Source organism: Ovis canadensis, chromosome 3 (assembly GCF_042477335.2).
Source record: "Ovis canadensis isolate MfBH-ARS-UI-01 breed Bighorn chromosome 3, ARS-UI_OviCan_v2, whole genome shotgun sequence".
Lineage (NCBI taxonomy): Eukaryota > Metazoa > Chordata > Mammalia > Artiodactyla > Bovidae > Ovis > Ovis canadensis.
In genome coordinates this window covers 160865003-160887967 of record NC_091247.1, presented here as the reverse complement: position 1 = coordinate 160887967, position 22965 = coordinate 160865003, and the positions used below count along the sequence as shown (strand labels likewise).

Sequence of the window (22965 nt, the reverse complement as noted above, 5' to 3'; positions counted from 1 at the left end):
TACGACTGACAAGAGATTAACATTAAATATGTAAACAGCTCATATAACCCAGTATAAACAAACAAACAAACCCTGATTAAAAAACAAAAGACCAGGGCTTCCCTGGTGGCTCAGTGGTAAAGAATCCACTTGCCAGTGCAGGAGACATGGGTTTGATCCCTGATCCAGAGATCCCACATGGCCCGGAGCAACGAAGCCTGTGTACCCCAACTGCTGAGCCTCTGCTCTACAGCCTGGGACCCACAATACTGAGCCCATGGGCTGCAGCTACAGAAGCCTGTGTGCCCTGAGGACCATGCTCCACAACAAGAGGCGCCCACACTGCAACTAGAGGGTAGTCCCCGCAAGCCATAGCTATAGGAAAGCCCAGGCAGCAATGAAGACCCAGCACAGCAAACAAAAAAATAAACTTATTCTAAAAAAAGAAACAGATGACCTAAACAGACATGTCTCCAAAGACAGACAGATGGCCAGACACATGAAAAACGATGCTCAACATCATTAACCAGACAAAAGCAAATCAAAACCACAATAAGATACTACCTAACACCTGTCAGAACAGCCATCATTAAAAAAGACCACAAATAACAAATGCTAACAAGGATGTGGAGAAAAGGGAACCCTTGTACATTGTTGGTGGAAATATAAATTGGCACAGTCGCTGTGGAAATAGTACGGAGGTTCCCCAAAAAACTAAAAATAGAACGACCATATGACCCAGCAATTCTACTCCTGGATATATACCTGCAGAAAACAGAAACATTAATTTGAAAAGATACAGGCACCCTAATGTTCATAGCAGCATTATTTACAACAGCCAAGACACGGAAGCAACCTAAGTCTCCATCAGCAGATGAATATATAAAGAAGATGTGGTATATACCTACAATGGGATATTACTTAGCCATAAAAAAGAATGGTATTTTGCCATCTGTAACAACCTGGAGGGTACTATGGTTAGTGAAATAAATCAGACAAACACTGTAGGTTATCACTTATATGCAGAAGCTAAAAAATAAACTAATGAATACAACAAAAAAGAAAGGGATTAACAAATACAGAGAACTAACTAGTGGTTTACCAGTAGGGAGGTGGAGGTGGGAGGGCCAAGACAGGAGTAAAGGATTAAGAGGTCCAAACTACTATGAATAAAATGTATAAAATAAGGTACACAGAAACACTGCACAGCGCATGGAATACAGCCAATACGGCATAACTATAAATTGAGCATCGGCTATAAAAATCTTGAATCACTATGTTGCACACCTGAAACATATTATAAACCAACACACCTGAATACCAAAAACAAAAAACAAAAAACAACCCACCACTATAGTAGTCAGAACAGAAATGGTATAAAAACAGAGACATAGATTAACAGAACAGAATAGAGATCCTAGGAATAAATCCACACACTTATGGTCAATTCATTCATGACAACGGAGTCAAGAATACACAATGGGAAAGGAATATACAATAAATGTTATTGGGAAAGCTGGACAGCCTCACGAAAATCAATAAAGCTAGAACACTCCCTCATACAATACACAAAAGCAAACCCAAAATGGCTTAAAGACTTAAATATGACACCATAAAATTCCTAGAAGGAGGAGGCAAAACACTCTGACATAAACTGTAGCAATATTTTCTTATATCAGTCTCTCAGGACAAAAGAAATAAAGGCAAAAATAAACAAATGGGACCTAGCCAAACTTACAAGCTTTTGCACAGCAAAGGAAATCATAAACAAGAAGATAACCTATGGACTGAGAGAAAATAGCTGCAAACAATGGGACCCACAAGGGGTTAATTTCCAAAATATACAAATAGATCAGTATAAAAAAAACAAAAACCCAATCAAAAAGTGCAGAAGACCTAACAAGATGTCTCCCCAAAGAAGACATACAGATGGCCAACAAGCACAGGAAAAAATGCTCAACATTGTTTAATTATTAGAGAAATGCAAATCAACACTACAATGAGGTATTACCTCACACCTGTCAGAATGGCCATCATCAAGAAGTCTACAAATAATGCTGGAGAGGGTGAGGAGAAGAGAGAACTTTCCAACAATGCTGGTATGAATGTAAATTGGTGCAGCCACTATGGAGAACAGTATGAAGGTTCCTTAAAAAACTGAAAGTATAATTACAACATGATCCAGCCGTCTCACTCCTCAGCATGTATCTGGAAAAGACAGTCTAAAATTTGCAAAGATACATGCACCCCAATGCTCACAGCAGCACTATTTATGACACCCAAGATGTGGAAGCAACCTAAATGTCCATCAATAGATGAAATAAGATGTGGGGTGGGTGTGTGTACACATGCCCACGTATACACACAGTGGAATATTATTCTGTAATAAAAAGGATGAACTTTTGAAAATCTGCAGCAACATGGACGGACCTAGAGATTATCATAATAAGTAAGGACATAGAAAGACATATAATATTATATGATACACGTGTATGTGGAATCTAAAAAAAATAGTACAAATGAACTTATTTACAAAAATAAAAACAGACTCACAAACACAGGAAACAAACTTATGGTTACCAAAGGCGGGGGATGAAGAGATAAATTAGGAGTATGGGATTAACAGATACACATGACTATATATAAAAAGATTAAAAAACAAAGACTTACTATGTACCATGGGGAACTATGGGCTTCCCAAGTAGCACTGTTGGTAAAGAATCTGCCTGCCAAGGAGATGCCAGAGATGTGGGTTCAATCCCTGGGCTGGGAGGATCTCCTGGAGGAGGAAATGGCAGTCCACGCCAGTATTCCTGCCAGTAAACTCCATGGACAGAAGAGTTTGGTAGAATACAGTTCATGTAGTTGCAAAATAGTCAGACACGACTTAATGACTCAACAACAACAATAACAATAAGGGACTATTTCACTATCGTACTATAAATGCTAATGGAAAGGAATCTGAAAAAGTATATGTATATATACAACTAAATCACTTTGCTGTACACCTGAAACACAATACTGTAAATCAACTACAGCTCATTAAAGAATAAAAAAAAATCTACAGAGCAAAGGAAACTTACTGAATGGGAGAATATACTTGATAAAGGATTAATATGCAAATGGGCAGAGGATCTGAATAGATGTTTTTCCAGAAAAGACATACAAATGGCCATAAGGTACAGGAAAAAATACTCAATGTTTCTAACTGTCAGGGAAATGCAAACGAAAACCACAATGAGATAGAACCTCCCACTTGTTAAAATGGCTATACTCAAAAAGACAATTACAAACACAATGAGATAGTACCTCATATCTATTAGAATGGCTATTATTATAAAGATAAGAGATTAAAAGTTATGTGGCAGTCTGGATGGGAGGGGAGTCTGGGGGAGAATGGATACATGTGTATGCATGGCTGAGTTCCTTCTCTGTTTACCTGAAACTATAACAACACTGTTAATCAGCTATACCCCAATACAAAATTAAAAGTTTTTTTAAAATTAAATACATGCACAACTTTTAAAAAATGTGTTGGTAATATAGAAAATAGGGAACCCATACCAGGCTTCCCTGATGGCTTAGACAGTAAAGAGTCTGCCTGCGGTGAGGGAGACCTGGGTTCGATCCCTGGGTTGGGAAGATCCCCTGGAGAAGGAAATGGCGACCCACTCTAGCATCCTTGCCTGGAAAATTCCATGGACGAAGAAGACTGGCAGGCTACAGTCCATGGGGTCCCAAAGAGCTGGACACAACTGAACAAGTCCACTTTCTTTCTTTCTTATGCATTTGTTGATGGAAATATAAACTGGTTTAGCCAGTATGAAAAATCATATGGAGGTTCCTAAAAAAATTAACAATAGAACTAACCATATGATCCAGCAGTTTCACTTCTGAGTATCTGAAGAAAATGAAAACGCTAACTTGAAAAGATATATGTACCCCATGTTCACTGCAGCATTACTTACAACAGCCGAGACACGGAGACAACCTCAACGTCCACTGATGGATGAATGCGTAGAGAGGATATTGTACGTATATACAATGGAATAATACTCAACCGTAAAAAAGAATGAAGATATGCCATTTGCAGTGAACACATGGGGGGGGAAATAGGAACGCAATGTGTAAATGGGAAAAGGACTGTGTGAGCTGATTATAGGGAGCTTAATAGTCAAATTGGTATTCATACAAAGCTACTGGAGAGTGATTTTACTAAGACTAAATTGTGTGATTATAACACATTTACTAAACAAAGTGTGCCAGGCACTGATCGAGGCAGTGGTGGACAAAAGATAGAAGGTCCTTGCCCTCATGATCCTTGCACTTAAACAACAGGGAAACAGACAATTATTTCAGGCAGTGGACATCGTACTTGAGGTTGATGAGAGGAAAGGGGGAAACTACTTTAGATGGGTGGTCAGGAGAGGCCTCTTTCAGGATGCAACTTCAGTGCCGACAGTCACATGGTGAGTCAGTCAAGCAAAGCAGGAGAAGATGCTTTCAGGGTGAGTGAACAACAAGTAAAACGCTGCCAGAGAAGGAAAGCAACACCCATGAGGGTGGGACAAAGGCCAGTGTGCTAGAAGTAGCAAAAGTAAGTAAAGGGAAGAACACAGTAAAAAGACAAGACAGGGAGGCAGGAGCCAGATGTCGATGCAGGGCCGTATAGTTATTCAGATTTTAGTTTAAGTGAAAGTCGCTCAGTCATGTCCAACTCTTTGAGAACCCATGGACTATACAGTCCATGGAATTTTCCAGGCCAGAATACTGGAGTGGCTAGCCTTTCCTTTCTTCAAGGGATCTTCCCAAACCAGGGATTGAACCCAGGTCTCCCTCACTGCAGGTGGATTCTTTACCAGCTGAGCCACAAGGGAAGCCTAAGAATACTGGAGTGGGTAGCCTATCCCTTCTCCACCGGATCTTCCTGACCCAGCAATCAAACTGGGGTCTCCTCCATTGCAGGAGGATTCTTTACCAACTGAGCTATCAGGGAAGCCCTTCAGTTTAAGTAGTAAAGGGGTATTAATAATCATAACCTTTATACTGCTAACAGTAGTACAAGGGATAACCACGCTCACTGCTTAATCAAACAAGTCCTGAACAGGAACTTGTTTGTACCAAAAATGTATGTGTGAACCCATGCTAACCTGAATGATAAAGTCAGTCCTTAAGATCTCAACACAGATAGAGGCTGGACAGGTTAAGGCCAAACTACATTCTTTAAAAAACCACCAATCTTACACCTGCATATGACTAATGTGCTGCTTTACTTGTCTGAAGCAAAAAAAAAAAAAAAAAAAACCCACAATGCTAAAGGACTCATTTACTTTCCTGGGCCCCAAACACAGCTGCTCTGAAACAACCTTTAGACCATTCTGATAGTTCTATGGCTAACTTTTAAAAAAGAAAGATCACTTTGCCTTAAGCAAAGACAGGATGTATTTGTTTTCCCCCTATGTCCCCTTCCCTCAGTTTCTTGAGATTTTGACCAAACATCACTTTTTCTAGAGAGAATGACTTTACAAAGAGCAACCTGTGCTTCGCTGAAGAACAGTACGTCCATCACACCACAACCACAAAACCAATAAAACCAAGAAACGGGTCAACAGTTCCCTGGACAAAAGCTAAAAATGGAGTTAAACAGATGAAACCTACAACAAAAAAGATGAACTGTTAAAGATGATGCTACCACATAAAAAGCTACTACTTTTTTGGTAGATGACTGCAAGATTCCACATCAAACTACAATCCATACAGGTGCTATAATCCTTCGACCTAAGTTAAGTTAGTCTGGGGGATTGACACCTGTTTATTTGCCAACTATGGCAGCAATTCATAATCTTTTCTGCGGGGGCGGGGGTCAGAGACCTCCCTCTCTCCACAAAAAAGAAAATAATACACACAAAGTATTGCATGTAAATTAAGGAGTTGCATGACCTCACTTGTGTTCCTGAATGTCACCTGAAAAAATCTCTGATCTATGTATGGTATAAGTGACTATGCTGATATGGGTATGTTGAATGATATCTGGTAAATCAGTATTATCACAGTATTTTAGAATAGGAGAAAAAGCATTTACTCTCAGGGTTCTGAGATTACAAGATGCCAGGATTTGCCCCTAATTATAGCTATGTGAGGCTTCCCTGGTGGCTCAGTGGTGAAGAATCTGCCTGCAAGGCAGGAGACCTGTGTTCGATCCCCAGATTGGGGAGATCTCCTGGAGAAGAGAATGGCAATCCATCCCAGTCTTGTCTTCTGGGAAATCCCAGGGACAGAGGAGTCCGGTAGGTTACAGTCCAGGGGGTCACAAAGAGTCAGACACAACTGAGTGAATACAAGCATCAACCACATTGCTATATGAGTTACTTAGCCCCTTCTAAATTTAAGTTTCTCATTTTTTAAGGTAAATATAATACCTACAGCAGAGGATTCCTGTGATGACTGAAACACAGGATAAAACACTTCACACTCTGATTAGCTCCAAAAGTGAAAGTCAAAGTCACTCAGTCGAGTTCAACTCTTTGCGACCCCATGGACTGTGTGGTCCACGGAATTCTCCAGGCCAGAATACTGGAGTGGGTAGCCTTTCCCTTCTCCAGGAGATCTTCCCAACCCAGGGATCTAACCCAGGTCTCCTGCATTGCAGGAGGACTCTTTACCATCTGAGCCACCAGGGAAGTCCAAGTAGCTCCAAGTAGGTTCTCAAATGCCATTGTTTCTTTGCTCTTCCCTTTCAAGTCTTGTTTGACTATTAGTGGTAGAGTAGTCTGTAAAAGATTACAGGTCAGAATTTTCCAGAAAATTGAAAGTATTAAATTTGACTTTTCCTCCACTTAATTTTGGCTCTTCTCTCCAGCACAAACATCTATAGAAAGAATCTGCTACTGGTTTAAAGGAGTAAACCTGACTAACACTCTAAGGGGAAGAAACCTCAGATACAAACCACACTGGCAGTCTATGAGAGCTGAAGAAACTGAATCCTGAATATCTCACAGTCAAGTGATGCATTTTGTATTTAACTGAGCTATGAAGACTTGGCCTTTTAATTAAGTCACTGAACCATTATTAATTTTTGATGGAGATGGCTTGATTGTTCTGGCCAAAACACTTCAAAAATACATACAAAAATGTGTTTAAAAAGGGGTTACGTGGGACTTCCTTGGTGGTCCAGTGGCTTAGACTCTGTGCTCCCAATGCACGGGGTGTGGGTAAAAGTTTCATTAGGAGGGCAAGTGTGGCAGCTGGAATGGTGGGAAAAAACAAGTAAAATCCAGAAGGGCCATGAAGTCAAGATTCTTCAATGTCAGTGGGACTGGGCAGAAACTAAAAGGCAATGAGGTACAGGTGGCAGGTACAAGTATGGAGTTAAAATGCAAGCATCTTAAACATCATTTAGAAAAGACTCATACTCTTGAGCACAGATAAAACATATCTACATATGGATATGCTTACCTTGACTGCCATGTATCACACATTTTCTATTCTACTCTATTCCATAGGAAAGTAAAAAAGCTGGTGGCTACTCACTGAACTAATTTCGTAACTCACTTATGGGTTGAAATCAGCAATCTGAAGGACACTGAGCTAGAGTGTTCCCACACAGTAAAACTTAGGAACCTCGTGCCTAAAGTGTTGCAAAGCAAAAAGAGAACTGAAAGGAAGAAAGCAATAAAGAACTTGTTTTTAAAAAGATTAAGAGGAATGCCATGCCCAGGATCAGAGCACTAGTCAAGATTTTGTCTGTACTGCCACAACCACTCATGTGCCTGAGGCAAGCCACTTTCTGGGCCTCCTGGAGGTAGGGGGTTGGTTGAGTAGATGTTCTTGAAGGTCACAAATAAGAGAACACGAAGATACAGAAGTAAAATTCACCCTGGCAAACAATGAAGTCTCGGAAAAACATCCATCTGATACAAAACGGAATGCTGACAGTATTTAATGCATCAGCCAGGTGTTCAATTAGGTTAATTGAATCTTCCTGATTCTTGTAAGGCAAAGCATTCCCTGAGGAGTTCGACAACCTACCTACCAGAACAGTTCATGTCAGCACTTCTTCTATAAATATTAGGCACAGACATCGTACACAGGGTCAAATGCGTAAATGGCCTAGGTCCCTCACAGAGGGGCCTGGATTTGTCCTCTAGCCCAAAAGACAATCAAGGCTTGCGTACTCTGAGCCATCACCTGCTACTTATTGGTTCACCCCATCCCTAACTGACGTCCACATGTTTGTCTCGAGACATGAAGCAAACTCCTCAGCAGTAAGGTCCAGACTAAAAGCTCTGTGTGGTGCATGCACGTGTGTGGACCCAGAACCGACACGAGAGAAAGAGAAAACAGAGTCCTTCACCTTTATAAGCTTGCGTATGGGCCCGGCGCGGCGAAAGCAAATCAGCTCGAGGTAGAGGTAGCTAGGTGAGTGGGTTCGTGTGGGGGAAAAGGGCCAGAAACCCAGGAGGCAGCCCGGGAAATGGAGGGGCGGGGCAGAAATAAAAAGAAGAGTTACCATGCCGCCGAGCACTTCGTCCTGGTCATCAGCGAGAACCAGCACCACATTGGGCCTCCGAGAGCCCTTCGCCGCCCCGGAGACCCCCAGGCAACCACCTAGCAGCAGCAGCAGAAGCGCTGGGCTGCCGGAGGGCAGGTGGCGGGGGCCGCCTCGCCGGGGCCTATCTGGGGCCAGAGACAGGAACCGCATGGCAGACAGGGCTCCGGGGGGACCCCGGGCGGAGTGTAGAGACGTGCGGATGACTGACGAGCAACTGGAAGATAAGGGTGTACAGTAGGGGGCAGGAGCTCAGGTCAGGCGTTTTCTCCCGGGCGCGATCACGTGAATCGGGGGCAGGAGGCGGAGCACGCCGTGCGGTCAAGTGACGGGAGACGGGGCGGGGCTTCGGACGGAAAGGGAGCTGGGCTGGAGCCGCCGGTAGGGAAAGCGGGAAGTGGCCTGGAAGGGGCGAGGAGGCTGCCGGCCGGCGAACCCGCCCTTGCTCCCAACTCGGGCAGAGGTTGGGTTCTGGTAGGACCTGTTTCGGAGTGCTTTGCGCAGGGATGAAAATGGGGGAAAGAAAAAAAAAAAAGAAAATGGGGGAAAGATCGGATAAAAGGAGGAGGGAATCAGTCAATAGGAAGCAATTACGGCATCTGGTCCAATCACTTCATGGCAAATAGATGGGGAAACAATGGAAACAGTGACAGACTTTATTTTGGGGGGCTCCAAAATCACCGCAGACGGTGACTCCAGACATGAAATTAAAAGACGCTTGCTACTTGGAAGAAAAGCTATGACCAATCTAGACAGCGTATTAAAAAGCAGAGAAATTTGCCAACAGAGGTCCGTCTAGTCAAAGCTATGGTTTTCCCAGTAGTCATGTATGGATATGAGAGTTGGACTAAAAAGAAAGCAGAGTGCCGAAGAATTGATGCTTTTAAACTGTGGTGTTGGAAAAGACTCTTGAGAGTCCCTTGGACTGCAAGGAAATCCAACCAGTCCATCCAAAGGAAATCAGTCCCAAATATTCACTGGAAGGACTGATGTTGAAGCTGAAACTCCAATACTTTGGCCACCTGATGCGAAGAACTGACTCATTTGAAAAGACCCTGATGGTGGGAGAGATTGAAGGAGGAGAATAGGATGACAGAGGGTGAGAAGGTTGGATGGCATCACTGACTGGATGAGTGGGAGCAAGCTCCAGGAGTTGGTGATGGACAGGAAAGCCTGATGTGCTGCAGTCCATGGGGTCCCAAAGAGTTGGACACAACTGAGCCACTGAACTAACTAAGGAAAAGGAGGAATATGCCTCCCAGGTAGTGGAAGCTGGTGGGCAAAGTCTGGGTCTTACTGTGTTTAATCCTTGAGTCAGTTCAGTTGCTCAGTCGTCTCCAACTCTTTGCGACCCCATGAACCACAGCACGCCGGGCGTCCCTGTCCATCACCATCTCCCGGAGTTCACTCAGACTCAATGTCCATCGAGTCCGTGATGCCATCCAGCCATCCCATCCTCCGTCGTCCCCTTCTCACACAGACCACAGCCTTGTCTAACTCAATGAAACTAAGCCGTGCCATGTGGGGCCACCCAAGATGGCAGGGTCGTGGTGGAGAGGTCTGACAGAATGTGGTCCACTGGAGAAAGGAATGGCGAACCACTTCAGTATTCTTACCTTGAGAACCCCATGAACAGTATGAAAAGGCAAAAAGATGGGACACTGAAAGATGAACGCCCCAGATTGGTAGGTGCCCAATATGCTACTGGAGATCAGTGGAGAAATAACTCCAGAAAGAATGAAGCTGCTGCTGCTAAGTCACTTGTCATGTCTGACTCTGTGTGACCCCATAGACGGCAGCCCACCAGGCTCCCCTGTCCCTGGGATTCTCAAAGCAAGAACGCTGGAGTGGGTTGCCATTTCCGTCTCCAGTGCATGAAAGTGAAAGGGAAGTCGCTCAGTCGTGTCCGACTCTTCACGACCCCATGGACTGCAGCCTACCAGGCTCCTCCGTCCATGGGATTGTCCAGGCAAGAGTACTGGGGTGGGGTGCCATTGCCTTATCTGGAAAGAATGAAGGGATGGAGCCAAAGCAAAAACAACACCCAGTTGTGAATGGGACTGGTGATGGAAGCAGGGTTCGATGCTGTAGAGAGCAATACTGCATAGGAACGTGGAATGTTAGGTCCGTGAATCTAAGCAAATTGGAATTGGTCAAACAGGAGATGACAAGAGTGAACATTAACATTCTAGGAATCGGTGAACTAAGATGGCCTGGAATGGGTGAATTTAACTCAAATGACCATTATATCACTACTGTGGGCAGGAATCCCTTAGAAGAAATGGAATAGCCATCATAGTCAACAAGAGTCCAAAATGCAGTACTTAGTTGCAATTTCAAAAACGACAGAAAAATCTCTGTTCGTTTCCAAGGCAAACCGTTCAGTATCACGGTAATCCAAGTCTATGCTCCAACCAGTAACGCTGAAGAAGCTGAAGTTGAATCCCTGAGTCAACAAATGCTTATTGAAAGCCCTTATATATAAAATTGCTTTTAATATTTCCTGCAACTCATTTTAACTGTAAACCTGACTATACTATTCCTCAGCTGATACCGTGATTTCAAACCAACAGTTTCAGGATATTTTGGCAGCCTAAATAACCCCTGATGGATTTTGGAATATTTATCCATTGGTGAGTTTATGAAAGACCTCTTAGATGAAGTTGGAGACTGTGCAATTAAGCAAAAATAAGTACACTGCTTTATGGTTACCCAACCAAATATTAAGTAAACTTTGGGGGGAAATTCCATGAACCTAGGGCTCCAAATATTTCTATGATAGCTCTAAAACAGCTGCTACTCTGCCCAAGTCTAGGAAACAGAACTATCTCCGGCCTTGGAGGGTATATATTTAGTGACATAAGTCATACCGAGACAGATACTGTGTGGTATCATTTATATGTGGAATCGAAAAAAGAAAACAAACTAGTGAATATAACAATAGCCAAAGAAATATCCCTGGCAAGGTGAACAAGCCTTATTATCAACTGAGAATAGCAGGCTGTACCTTCTGTTTCCTAACAGATAAAGTGTATTTTTTCTAAGCTGAGCCCTCTGACTGGAAATCTTCAAACTTGTGGAAGCTCTGTAGTAGTATAAGGTAAAAATAATTATGGAAGTGCTTAGGAATGTCACACATACAATCAGGCTTATGCAAAAGATAATGTCCTTTGTTTTATTACTATTTTTAAAAAGTAAGTACAGAAGACAAGAGAATCTTTAAAAAATTAAGTAGAATATATAAAACAGATAACTAGGAAGGACCTACCATATAATACAGGAAAGTCTTATTCAATACTCTATAATGACCTATATGGGAAAAGAATCTTAAAAAAGAGTGGATTTAACATATGCATACCTGATTCACTTTGCTGTATAGCAGAAACTAACACAACATTTTAAATCAGCTATACCCCAAAAAAGTTTTCTTAAAGTGCTGTGAAAGAAGAGAATGCAGTAGGTTTCCACTGCAAAAGAGAATTGTGTTGGGAATCTGGTCAGAGTACTCCCCAGATGGCCAGCGTAGTGTGTTACAGCCTCAAGCTTGGCTAATTTTGCACCCTGATGGAAAAACTAACCCCTGTGTATTCAGATTTCAAGGCTTCCAGTAAGACTTTCTGCACAAATAAAAATAATCTATCTGCACTGATGCTCCAAATTGTAAAATTTTATCACTGCTTTTGTTTCGAAACTAGATTGTAAATTATTTGAGGCCAGAGATTGTATAATTAGATACGAGCTTTGTTCCAAATGTTAGGCTCATGCTGAAGACACACTCCCTTTTTCATGGAATTTGCAATTTAGTGGCATAGAAATTTGGGGCTTGCCAGGTGGTTCAGTGGTAAAGAATCCACCTGGCTAAGGCAGGAGACACAGGAGACTCGGATTTGATCCCTGGGTCAGGAAGATCCCCTGGAGAAGGAAATGGCAACTCACTGCAGTATTCTTTCTAGGAAAATCCCACAGACAGAGGAGTCTGGAGGGCTACAGTCCATAGTGTCACAACAAGTTAGATATGACTGAGCGTGCACACACAGGAGAGAAACACACAGTATAACAATCATAAAAGTATATAATTGCAAATAGGGAAACATGGTATGAAGGAAAAGTAGAATGTGATGGGCATTTAAGGAGGTAGTTCAGTTCAGTTGTCACTCAGTCCTGTCTGACTCTGCAGCACCATGGACTGCAGCACACCAGGCCTCCCTTCCATCACCAACTTCAGGAGCTTGCTCACACTCATGTCCATTGAGCCAGTGATGCCATCCAACCATTTCATCCTCTGTCATCCCCTTCACCTCCCGCCTTCAATCTTTCCCAGCATCAGGGTCTTTTCAAATGAGTCAGTTCTTTGCATCAGGTGGCCAAAGTATTGGAGCTTCAGCTTCAGCATTAGTCCTTCCAATGAATATTGAGGACTGATTTCCTTTAGGATTGACTGGTTTGATCTCCCTCCAGTCCAAGGGACTTTCAAGAGTCTTCTCCAACACCACAGTTCAAAAGCATCAATTCTTTGGCACTCAGTTTCCTTTATAGTCCAACTCTCACATCTATACATGACTACTGGAAAAACCATAGCTTTGACTAGATGGACCTTTGTTGGCAAAGGAATTTCTCTGCTTTTTAATACACTGTCTAGATTGGTCATAGCTTTTCTTCCAAGGAGCAAGCATCTTTTCATTTCATGTCTGCAGTCACAGTCTGCAGTGATTTTGGAGCCCCTCAAAATAAAGTCTGTCACTGTTTCCATTGTTTCCCCACCTATTTGCCATGAAGTGATGGGAGCGTATGCCATCATCTTAATTTTTTGAATGTTTGAGTTTTACTGATCTAAGATGCCAGTCTGAAGTTTAAAGAAGGTAATTTGTTAATAGAATAGTTGGTGGTAGAATGCCTCCTAGGCTTCCCAGGTAGTGGTGTTAGTGGTAAAGAATCTGTCTGCCAATGCAGGAGGCAAAAGAAATGTTGGTTTGATCCCTGGATTGGGAAGATCCCCTGGAGGAGGAAATGGCAACCTGGTCCAGTATTCTTGCCTGAAAAATTCCATGGACAGAGGAGACTTGTGGGCTACAGTCCATGGTGTTGCAAAGAGTTGGACTTGAATGAGTGAAGGTGCGTGCGCGCGCACACACACACACACACACACGCAGATAGAAAGTCTCCTAGACATGGACTTCAGCATGTGCAAAGGCTCTAAGGATGTGCATTCAAATAACTTAAAGAAGCCAGCATGATTGCAGCTGAGGCAGAGAGGAGAGGGAGAGGTAGGCAGGGTCCAGACCCTATGTTAAATATTTTGGTCTTTAGCCTAAGGCTAATGGGAAATCACTGGAAGAGTAGAGGAGAAAAATATTCATACATAAATTTTTATAAGATCCTTTTGGCTATGGCATGGTGTACAGACTAGAAGAGGAAAAGAATGCATAAAGGTAGATCAGTTAGATGAGAAGATGATGATGACAGGGGCAAAAACAGATTTTATATGACCTGAAGCTTATATATAATTGGGGGGGCTCCTTAAGCAAAAGAATAGCAATTTTAAATACAAAAGTTAGTATTTAGACTGAGAAAATAAATAAAGGGACTTCTCTGTAGCTCAGACAGTAAAGAATCTGCCTGCAATATAGGAGCCCCAGGTTTGATCCCTGGGTTGGGAAGATCCTCTGGAGAAGGGAATGGCAGTCCACTTCAGTATTCTTGCCTGGAGAATCCCATGGACAGAGGTTGGTGGCCTACAGTGTGTCCCCTCATGGGGTCACAAAGAGTCAGACACAACTGAGCAACTAACACCAGACAGAAAAGAAATCGTAATATTATAAATTACTAAAAGTTGAAAAATATTATGAAAAATGCAAAATTTTTAAGTAATGAAATATTTTATTAGGTAACTGTCAGACATTTCTCTCCAAACTTTCTCCCCAATTTTTATGGAGTCTTTAAGTGACTCTTCATATGACAATGGTTTGTAATATTTTCTATAGAGATAATACAAAGATAATTTATTTTTTCTCTAGCATGATCAGTATTTGTTTTTCATTAATACCTCAGAAAAAATCTTTTCATCTTCGTAGTTCATTGTTTGTGTGCACGTGTGTATGTGTGTATGAAATTTCAGAAGCTCTATCAAATATTTTACATGAACATTTCAAATTTTCTTGCACAGTTACTAATCTTAGATATTCTTTGAATTGACAGCACTAATTTAGTGATCAGTGCACTCATTGCAATCACCTATTTTGGATTTAGATCATCTTCATTGATGTTAGTTTGAGGTCAAATCAGAAAAAATCTAAATATTTTAAAATGAATTTATATGATTCACTTCTTACCAATTGATTATCAAATGATTCAAGAGCCTATTTATTAATTTTATTTGCAATTTGTCTCTTCCTCTTAATTGTCTTTGTTACGATCTGAAAAAAAATTATCACTACTCACTTTTCAGTGTCAAAATAATTTCGCTTGATTTTTGAAATCATTTTGATTTCATATTCATTAATTTTTAATCTCAATTTTATCTCAATGCTTTAAATCAATAAATCTAAGGATGATGAAAGAAGGTACCTACTATTATTTATATCCACATCAGGAGTCTATAATTTATCAGTTGTTTCATTGAAGCATTCCAAAATATCTTTTTAAAATTTCAATTAAAATGTTATATTTGAGTTTTACCAATGGGTTGAATAATGTTATTACATCTCCTGGGTATTCTGGTTTGTCTTCTATCATTGCAAATACACTTTAGAGTCCATTTTTGTTAAGTCTTATGTTGTAAGGGTTGAACACCTTTGTAAAGCACAGACCTTTTACTATACTTAGACTCTTCAAAGAAAAATTCCCAATGGTATATGTGTTTAAAATATTCCATATAGTAGTTGAACCTGAAAATAAAATATACAGCTGTTTCATATTATTGAAGTAGTTAACAATGTCAAGTACTTTGAAGGCAGCCTTTCCTTTCACAAAAATAAGCTAATGAGTTTTGCACGGCTCCTGTTGTGTAAAGTTGTTTTTAAAGAGCCTGCAGCCTTTTGGCTTAATCGTGGTAACAGCTGTGCTGACATATGACTGATTGTAAATGTTGCTCAAGTGCATGTTAAAATAGCCCAAATCTTGTCTCACTTTAAAATTTCATAAATGTTTTCAGTTGGCTAAAAAAATAAAAAATTATTAATAGGGTTTCCTTTTAGAAGAGTTGTGCACAATAATTGACAACTGATCAGTATTTGCCACATCCTGAACAGAATATGTAATACTATTTGGTGTCTGGTTATGAATTTGACTTACCACTTTAGAAAGCACAATCATTTATTTATTTTTGCTGTTAGCTCTTAGTTGTGGCACAGAGGCTTCATTGCCCCACGGCATGTGGGTTCCTAGTTCCCCCAACAGGTATTCAACCCTTGTCCCCTGCATTGGAAGGTGGAATTTTCTTTTTTAAAAATACTTTTATTTACTTATTTATTTATTGGCTATGCTGGGCCTTCGTTGCCACGTGGGCTTTTCTCTAGCTGTGGCGAGTGGGGGGGCTTCTTTCTAGTTGCTGTGTGGTGGCTTTTCATTGCAGTGACTTCTCTTTTTGCTGAGCACAGGCTTTAGGGTGTGTGGGTTTCAGTAGCTGCAGCTCAATGGCTCCGTAGTTGTGATTCCCAGGCTCTAAAGCACAGGCTTAATAGCTGTGGCACATGGGCTCAGTTGCACGGTGGCATGTGGGATCTTCCTGGACCAGGGATAGAACCCATGTCTTTTGCATTAGCAGGTAGATTCTTTACCACTGAGCCGCCAGGGAAGCCCTGGAAGGCAGATTCTTAACCACTGGACCACTAGGAAGTCCCATGACTTACCACTTATAAGAAAGCATTTTCCCATCACTTCAATTAATTGTTCATAAATTATTTTGATAAAAAAGTCATACTTATTCATTTTGTCATTTTCCCCAAGAGTTTAAACCAAAATGTATAAAATCCAGCTACTGAAAAATTTCCATAAAATTTTTTAGGTACAACACCATCTTTTATCATAACCTGTTTCAGTTTTAATAACCTCAAAATTCCAGCCTCTGACCATGAAAGAGAAACAGGGCCAGATTAACCCTCCTGCTCTGAACAAGTAGAAAACAGGACAAAATGTATATTTTCACACAATGGACAAGAGTCAGTGCAAGATTGTAATCTATGTATGAAGGAAAATAAACAATTGCCCCCATTTTCAATGGGGAGGCACATTCTGAACCAGGGAGCCAGAAAAGGGATAAAATGTAGAATAAAGTTGAATTGAAAGGAGAAAGGTTCAGTTGAGAGGGGCTGAAATAGCTAGAACTTGGGGGCAACGTTCCAAAGAAGAGGAAGCTAGGTAGGTGCTGCTGCTGCTGCTGCTGCTAAGTCGCTTCAGTCATGTCTGACTCTGTGCGACCCCATAGACGGCAGCCCACCAGGCTCCCCCGTCCCTGGGATTTTCCAGGCAAGAACACTGGAGTGGGTTGCCATTTCCTTCTCCAATGCATGAAAGTGAAAAGTGAAAGTGAAGTCGCTCAGTCGTGTCTGACTCTCAGCGACCCCACGGACTGCGGCCCACCAGGCTCCTCCGTCCATGGGATTTTCCAGGCAAGAGTACTGGAGTGGGGTGCCATTGCCTTCTCCATATGTAGGTGCAAAGATATATAAATCTGCAAAGATATCCTTGTGAGACTTTGTTGAACACTAAGATGTGCATGCCTTGGGTGAAGACAGTACAACCTAGGCAATGAATGACCAGGGAGATGTAATAATTCTGAGAGTAGTTGGAAATGTTTGCGATCCAACTATCCAGAAGGGAAAGTCTTTCTTGATCACAAGGAGCATTCAGCGGAGAACATAGAAAGGTTACACTTTTGTAACAGAGCTAAACTACCACGAATGAAAAAGTACTGTATGCCTGTAATAAGGAAGTTAGAATACGAGTCTCAAAATATCAACCTGATCTGAAAGAAACAACTGGCGTGCCAACACAAGGCCCCATACTCTTTAAGGGAAGGCTACAAAATTTAGATACACAATATAAAATTTACAATGGCCTAGATCCAATAAAAAATAACTACTACACAGAACCCCTCAAAAGGAGAATGTGACCCATAACCAAAAGAAAAATCAGTTAGTAAAAAGAGACAAGATGAATGACAAGATGAATAAATTAGCCAATCAGGGTGTTAAAACACCAATTATAACCATATGTCATAATAGAGTTTAAACAGATCTGGGCAGCCTGCAGAACATCTATCCATCCATTACACTGATGATATCATGCTGATCAGGTAAGATGAACAAGAGGCAGATATTTTTCATGTGACACAGCTCCTGGGGATAGGAGAGAGACCCTATGAAAATTCAGGGACTTGGCACTCAGTAAAGGATCTTATGGCGCCCCACTCCAGCACTCCTGTAGTCCATGGGGTCGCGAAGAGTCGGACACGACTGAGCGACTTCACTTTCACTTTTCACTTTAATGCATTGGAAAAGGAAATGGCAACCCACTCCAGTGTTCTTGCCTGGAGAATCCCAGGGACGGGGGAGCCTGGTGGGCTGCCGTCTCTGGGGTCGTACAGAGTCGGACACGACTGAAGCGACTTAGCAGCAGCAGCAGCAGCAGCAGCAGCGGATCTTAAGGGTCCAGGGTTGTGTCAGGAAGTAAAAACAAATCACTGCTTCTTCCACTTCTTGCTGAAAAAAAAAGGGGAGGGTGAGGCACATTGCTTGGTAGGCCTTTTGGTATTCATACACAACCCATTCTATGTAGGAGTATTGCTGTAGCCCGTATGCAGCGTGACTGGAAAGGATACCAGATTTGGGTAGAGGCTGGAGCAGATAGGGCTTCCCAGGTGGCACAGTGGTAAAGAATCCACCTAAGGATGTAGGAGATGCAAGAGACATGGGTTCAATCCCGGTCAGGAAGATCCCCTGGAGTAGGAAATGGCAACCCACTCCAGTATTCTTGCCTGGAAAATCCCAGGGACAGAGGAGCCTGGCAGTCTTCCATCTATGGGGTCACAGAGAGGCGGACATGACTGAGTGGCTGGAGCAGAAAAGCACACTGTAGCAGACACGGCTACTAACACAATCTGTGGGGCTTTTTGTTAAAATAACAGGAAAAAAGTGACACTGAGGATGATAAGATACCAACATTTTCATTAAGAAATATTGAATTGCTTACAAAATACAATAGGGGTTATAGTGATAGATGAATAAAGAACACTAATCTTAACAAACGGCAAAAAATTTTTTGGTGTTATAATTTATATAATACAATAAATAATACTTTATTAATGTGATATCTTGATTGATGATCTAATTTTTCTGGCTTGCTTCCCTACAAATTCATTTCCTAGGCCTTTAAAATGTGTATTTTTAACAATGTCATTTTTCAATTGATATAACTGAAAGCAATCTCAGTGGCTCTGAGCAAATGCTTGAATTGCAAATGATTTTTGATAATTTTTAATTTTAAGGAGGATATTTTTTCTAATATAACCTATACGGGAGCTTTTAAGGGTACTCTATAGAGTGTATAACAGTGGGATAAATTTTTGAGAGATTATTTCAAAATACAAATTTTAGCACAGGTAGAGCTGATGACTGTGGAATAATTTTTATAAAAACATTTAATTATTTCTACAGATCAGTTTTATTTAGATACAAATTTAATTTTAAATGTAAATCATACATTTTTATGATTTTTGCAATTGTAAAGTTCTAACTGGTGTAATAGTTACATTGTAATATTTCCTCTGACATTTCCTATGACTTGTGAAGGGTATACAAGAAAACTCAAGTGGCTTCAAGTTTTTATATAAGTGCCTGTATATGCATTTCACCACTGTACTTTCAATTATAAGAAAAAAGTAAAATTTTAAGTTGTTTTCATCATTAATAACTAATTTATCCAGAGCTACATATGAAAATAGTGTTCTTTTCCATCCAGTGCAATGATCTTTTTAAAAAATTAATTAACTATTTGGGCTGCTATGGGTCTTTGTTGCTGCAGGTGGGCTTTCCCTAGTTGCAGCAAGCAGGGGCTACTCTAGCTGTGGTGAATGGGTTTCTGTTTATGGTGTGCTGTCTTCTCATTGCAGTGGCCTCTCTTGTGAAATGCGGGCTCTAGGCACATGAACTTCAGTAGTTGTGGCACAGTTGCTCAGTGACATGTGGAATCTTCCCCGACCAAGGATTGCAGGGGACGTGTGTCCCCTGCACTGGCAGGCAGATTCTTGCACCACCAGGGAAGTCTCCATGCAATGATCTTTAAATTTAATTTCTATCTAAGCTCGTGGATATTTGATTTGCGACATTGTAGAAGTTTTCAAAACCAGAGACTCTAAACTCTTTGAAGAAGTCTAATAATTTTCTGATATGCTTCATTTCAATACCCACATGTGTGCTTTTATTTTGTAGTGATTTACTGACAAAGTGTATTGCCTGAAAGCTGGCAGTTCCTGTCCTGGATCTCAAGAGATCTGTGCAAACATCGTTGGGGAACAGATGGACAAGCTCTACCCTTACAGTAGGTCTCAGTATCAGTTTTAAGTGGAAAATCTTCCTTTCTTCTGCTGCTGGCTGCTGCTTTTCCACTGTTCTCTCCACTGTTGCTGCCGCCAGCCTGGGCTCTGGTCTCTGCCTGTTCACCTGGGAGCCCTGAGACTCTCTGGCTTGCCTGGAGATGGGGTATGACAATTTTTTGGTGCTTGGCTACTGCCTGCTCTACCCTCAATCCTGGTTTATCTCCACTGGTTATGCACATCTTCCATTGTCCCATGGGACTTCACTTACCAAACACAAGTTCGAAGAAAATATTTTTAGTAATTTCAAGTTGATGACAAAATGTTAAACCAAGCCTGGGGACTTGCTGATAATGCAGATCTGTACAACTGCAGAGATCATATCTTGCAGTCTTTCCTGGTGGCAGTTCCAACTCATGGTGCACATAGCCCGTCTGCTTGGGCCATACATTCTGGCAGATGCTATGGTACTCCAGGTATCAGTGATGAGAAAAGATGCACTGTGAAGCACACTCCAATAGGAAGATCACAATGCAGACTCCTGGGACTTTGGAGCAAAGTTATGCTACCTATAGCAGGAATTACACATCTTTTGAAAAAGAGCTCCTAATGTACTGAAATGGGACTCTTGGCCAAGAGGTACTAAATGATGATGCTTCCTGAGCTATCCATCACCAGCTGGGTTCTCTAGGATCCTCAAGTCATAGAGCTGGTCAGCATCAGCAGTAGTTCTGCTGCTGTGCTGTGCTTAGTCTCTCAGTCATGTCCAGCTCTTTGCAACCCCGTGGACTGTAGCCCGCCAGGCTCCTCTGTCTGAGAGATTCTCTAGGCAAGAATACTGGAGTGCGTTGCCATGCTGTCCTCCAGCAGCACTTCCCAACCCAGGGATTGAACCCAGGTCTCCCACTTTGCAGGTGGATTCTGTACCGACTGAGTCACTAGGGAAGCCTCAGCAGGAGTTCTACATGGATGAAATGGTACATCTCGAACTAAGCGTGAATAAGGGCGCAAACGAGTGCATGAAGAGAGAGTGCAGACTTCCATATCACTCATTATGGTTACTGTACTTCTATCTTGGCTCACACCTGTGGGACTAAAGACCAGCTGAAAGAGGAGAAAGCCTGAGCTTGGTTTAAGGATAAAACAGCTTGGTATATGGGTGGGTGATGGGTGCGTTACAGCCTCACTTGGGCTTGGCCTTGAATGACAGTGGTGAGAGAAAACCTTTTAATGAGCAGAGCTTTGGGTGGTGCACCTGACCATCCAGTTTATGTAGAAAGAAGTGATCTGAAGTTAGAATATACATGGACTCAATGGCAATGATGAATGGCCTCTGCAGGCTGTTCATCACATTGGGAGGAAAATGACTGGGAGATTGGAGAAGGGGAGGTCTGGGGTGGAGGCAAAGGGATAGACGTGTAGGAACAGGCTCAAAGTGTGAAGATCTTTGTATGATGTGTTTACATCCATCAGAAAGCATTCATGTGAGGCACGAAGCAAGGATTTAGACAAAGCAGTTTAGGCAAATGATGTTAGTCGGCCTTTGTCAGTGACTACCTAAGTGCTGGCACAATAGACATCTCATTTTCAAAGACTGTCCCTTGAATATGGGTGAGAGATGAGAGATTCAGTTCCCAGCTGATAGGCATTGAGCAGTCACATTTTTTTTTTTGTTATAGTCTGTCACTTTGAAATATAGTATAATTTTTCAGCACTAGTCAAATGAGATCTTCAAAGTTCCTCTAAGCACTCAAATTTTATAACTTAAATGTCTTTCTACTGTCTACTATGCATTTCTACTGTCTACTATGTCTGTCTAAGGCATGGTGGCTTTTTAAAGTATGAAACCCTGTTTTTATCTCTTATCTCAGCTTTTTGGATGGAAAAATATGATTTTTTATGTATAGTTATTAAATTGAAAACAGAGATTGTATTGCACTCCAAGGATATAAATAAATTGTAATCAGCAATTAATTTTGAGCAAGAGTGAACATCCATGAGGAGAAGCTGAAACCCAGCAATGACCCTGTACATTTCTCTTGTGACTCAAAAATGAGTAATCCCTGAAGGATTAGAGTAAAAGGTTAACTGCTAGATTCTACAAATCAGCCATTCCAAGAATCATCATAATTTTCATCATAGCAATTTAGTCTTTATGTGTTTGCACATGCTGAAAAAAATTATCAAGTTATCAAAAATGTTGAGAGTCTTGTTAAGGGAGTTTTAAATGACAGGTGAACAGATTATTGGCAAGACTGTGATATAGGTTTGGAAATAATTTAAATGTTCATAGTCTGTATCTTGTACACAGATTTATGTAAATTACATTCTATGGATTATAGTAAATTACACTCAACTTTGAGATAGATGCTTCTTCAGTTCAGTTCAGTTGCTCAGTTGTGTCTGACTCTTTGCATGAATCGCAGCACACCAGGCCTCCCTGTCCATCACCAACTCCCAGAGTTTACCCAAACTCATGTCCATTGAGTCAGTGATGCCATCCAGCCATCTCATCCTCTGTCGTCCCCTTCTCCTCCTGCCCCCAATCTCTCCCAGCATCAGGGTCTTTTCCAGTGAGTCAACTCTTCGCATGAGGTGGCCAAAGTATTGGAGTTTCAGCTTCCGCATCAGTCTTTCCAATGTCACCCAGGACTGATCTCCTTTAGGATGGACTGGTTGGATCTCCTTGCAGTCCAAGGGACTCTCAAGAGTCTTCTCCAACACCACAGTTCAAAATGCTTCTTCAGTTCATCTCAGTTCAGTCACCCAGTCGTGTCCGACTCTTTGTGACCCCATGAATTGCAGCATGCCAGGCCTCCCTGTCCATCACCAACTCCTGGAGTTCACTCAGACTCACGTCCATCGAGTCGGTGATGCCATCCAGCCATCTCATCCTCGGTCGTCCCCT

At 41.7% G+C, this 22965-nt stretch overlaps 1 protein-coding gene and 1 long non-coding RNA gene across 2 annotated transcripts in view; one reads left to right on the top strand and one right to left on the bottom strand.

Moving 5' to 3' along the window:
* GNS (glucosamine (N-acetyl)-6-sulfatase) overlaps positions 1–8832 on the bottom strand; it is a 48181-nt gene extending 39349 nt beyond the window's left edge. The window contains exon 1 of the mRNA XM_069584733.1: positions 8489–8832. Within this exon, the coding sequence (XP_069440834.1) occupies positions 8489–8680 (192 nt within the window). The 5' untranslated portion in view covers positions 8681–8832. The remainder of the gene's footprint in view (positions 1–8488) is intronic.
* Positions 8833–8858: 26 nt separating this feature from the next.
* LOC138437437 (uncharacterized) lies at positions 8859–22423 on the top strand. Its single transcript, XR_011255960.1, has 3 exons — positions 8859–9001; positions 19954–20062; positions 20972–22423. It is a non-coding gene; the product is annotated as an uncharacterized lncRNA (long non-coding RNA).
* The last annotated feature ends 542 nt before the right edge of the window (positions 22424–22965 follow it).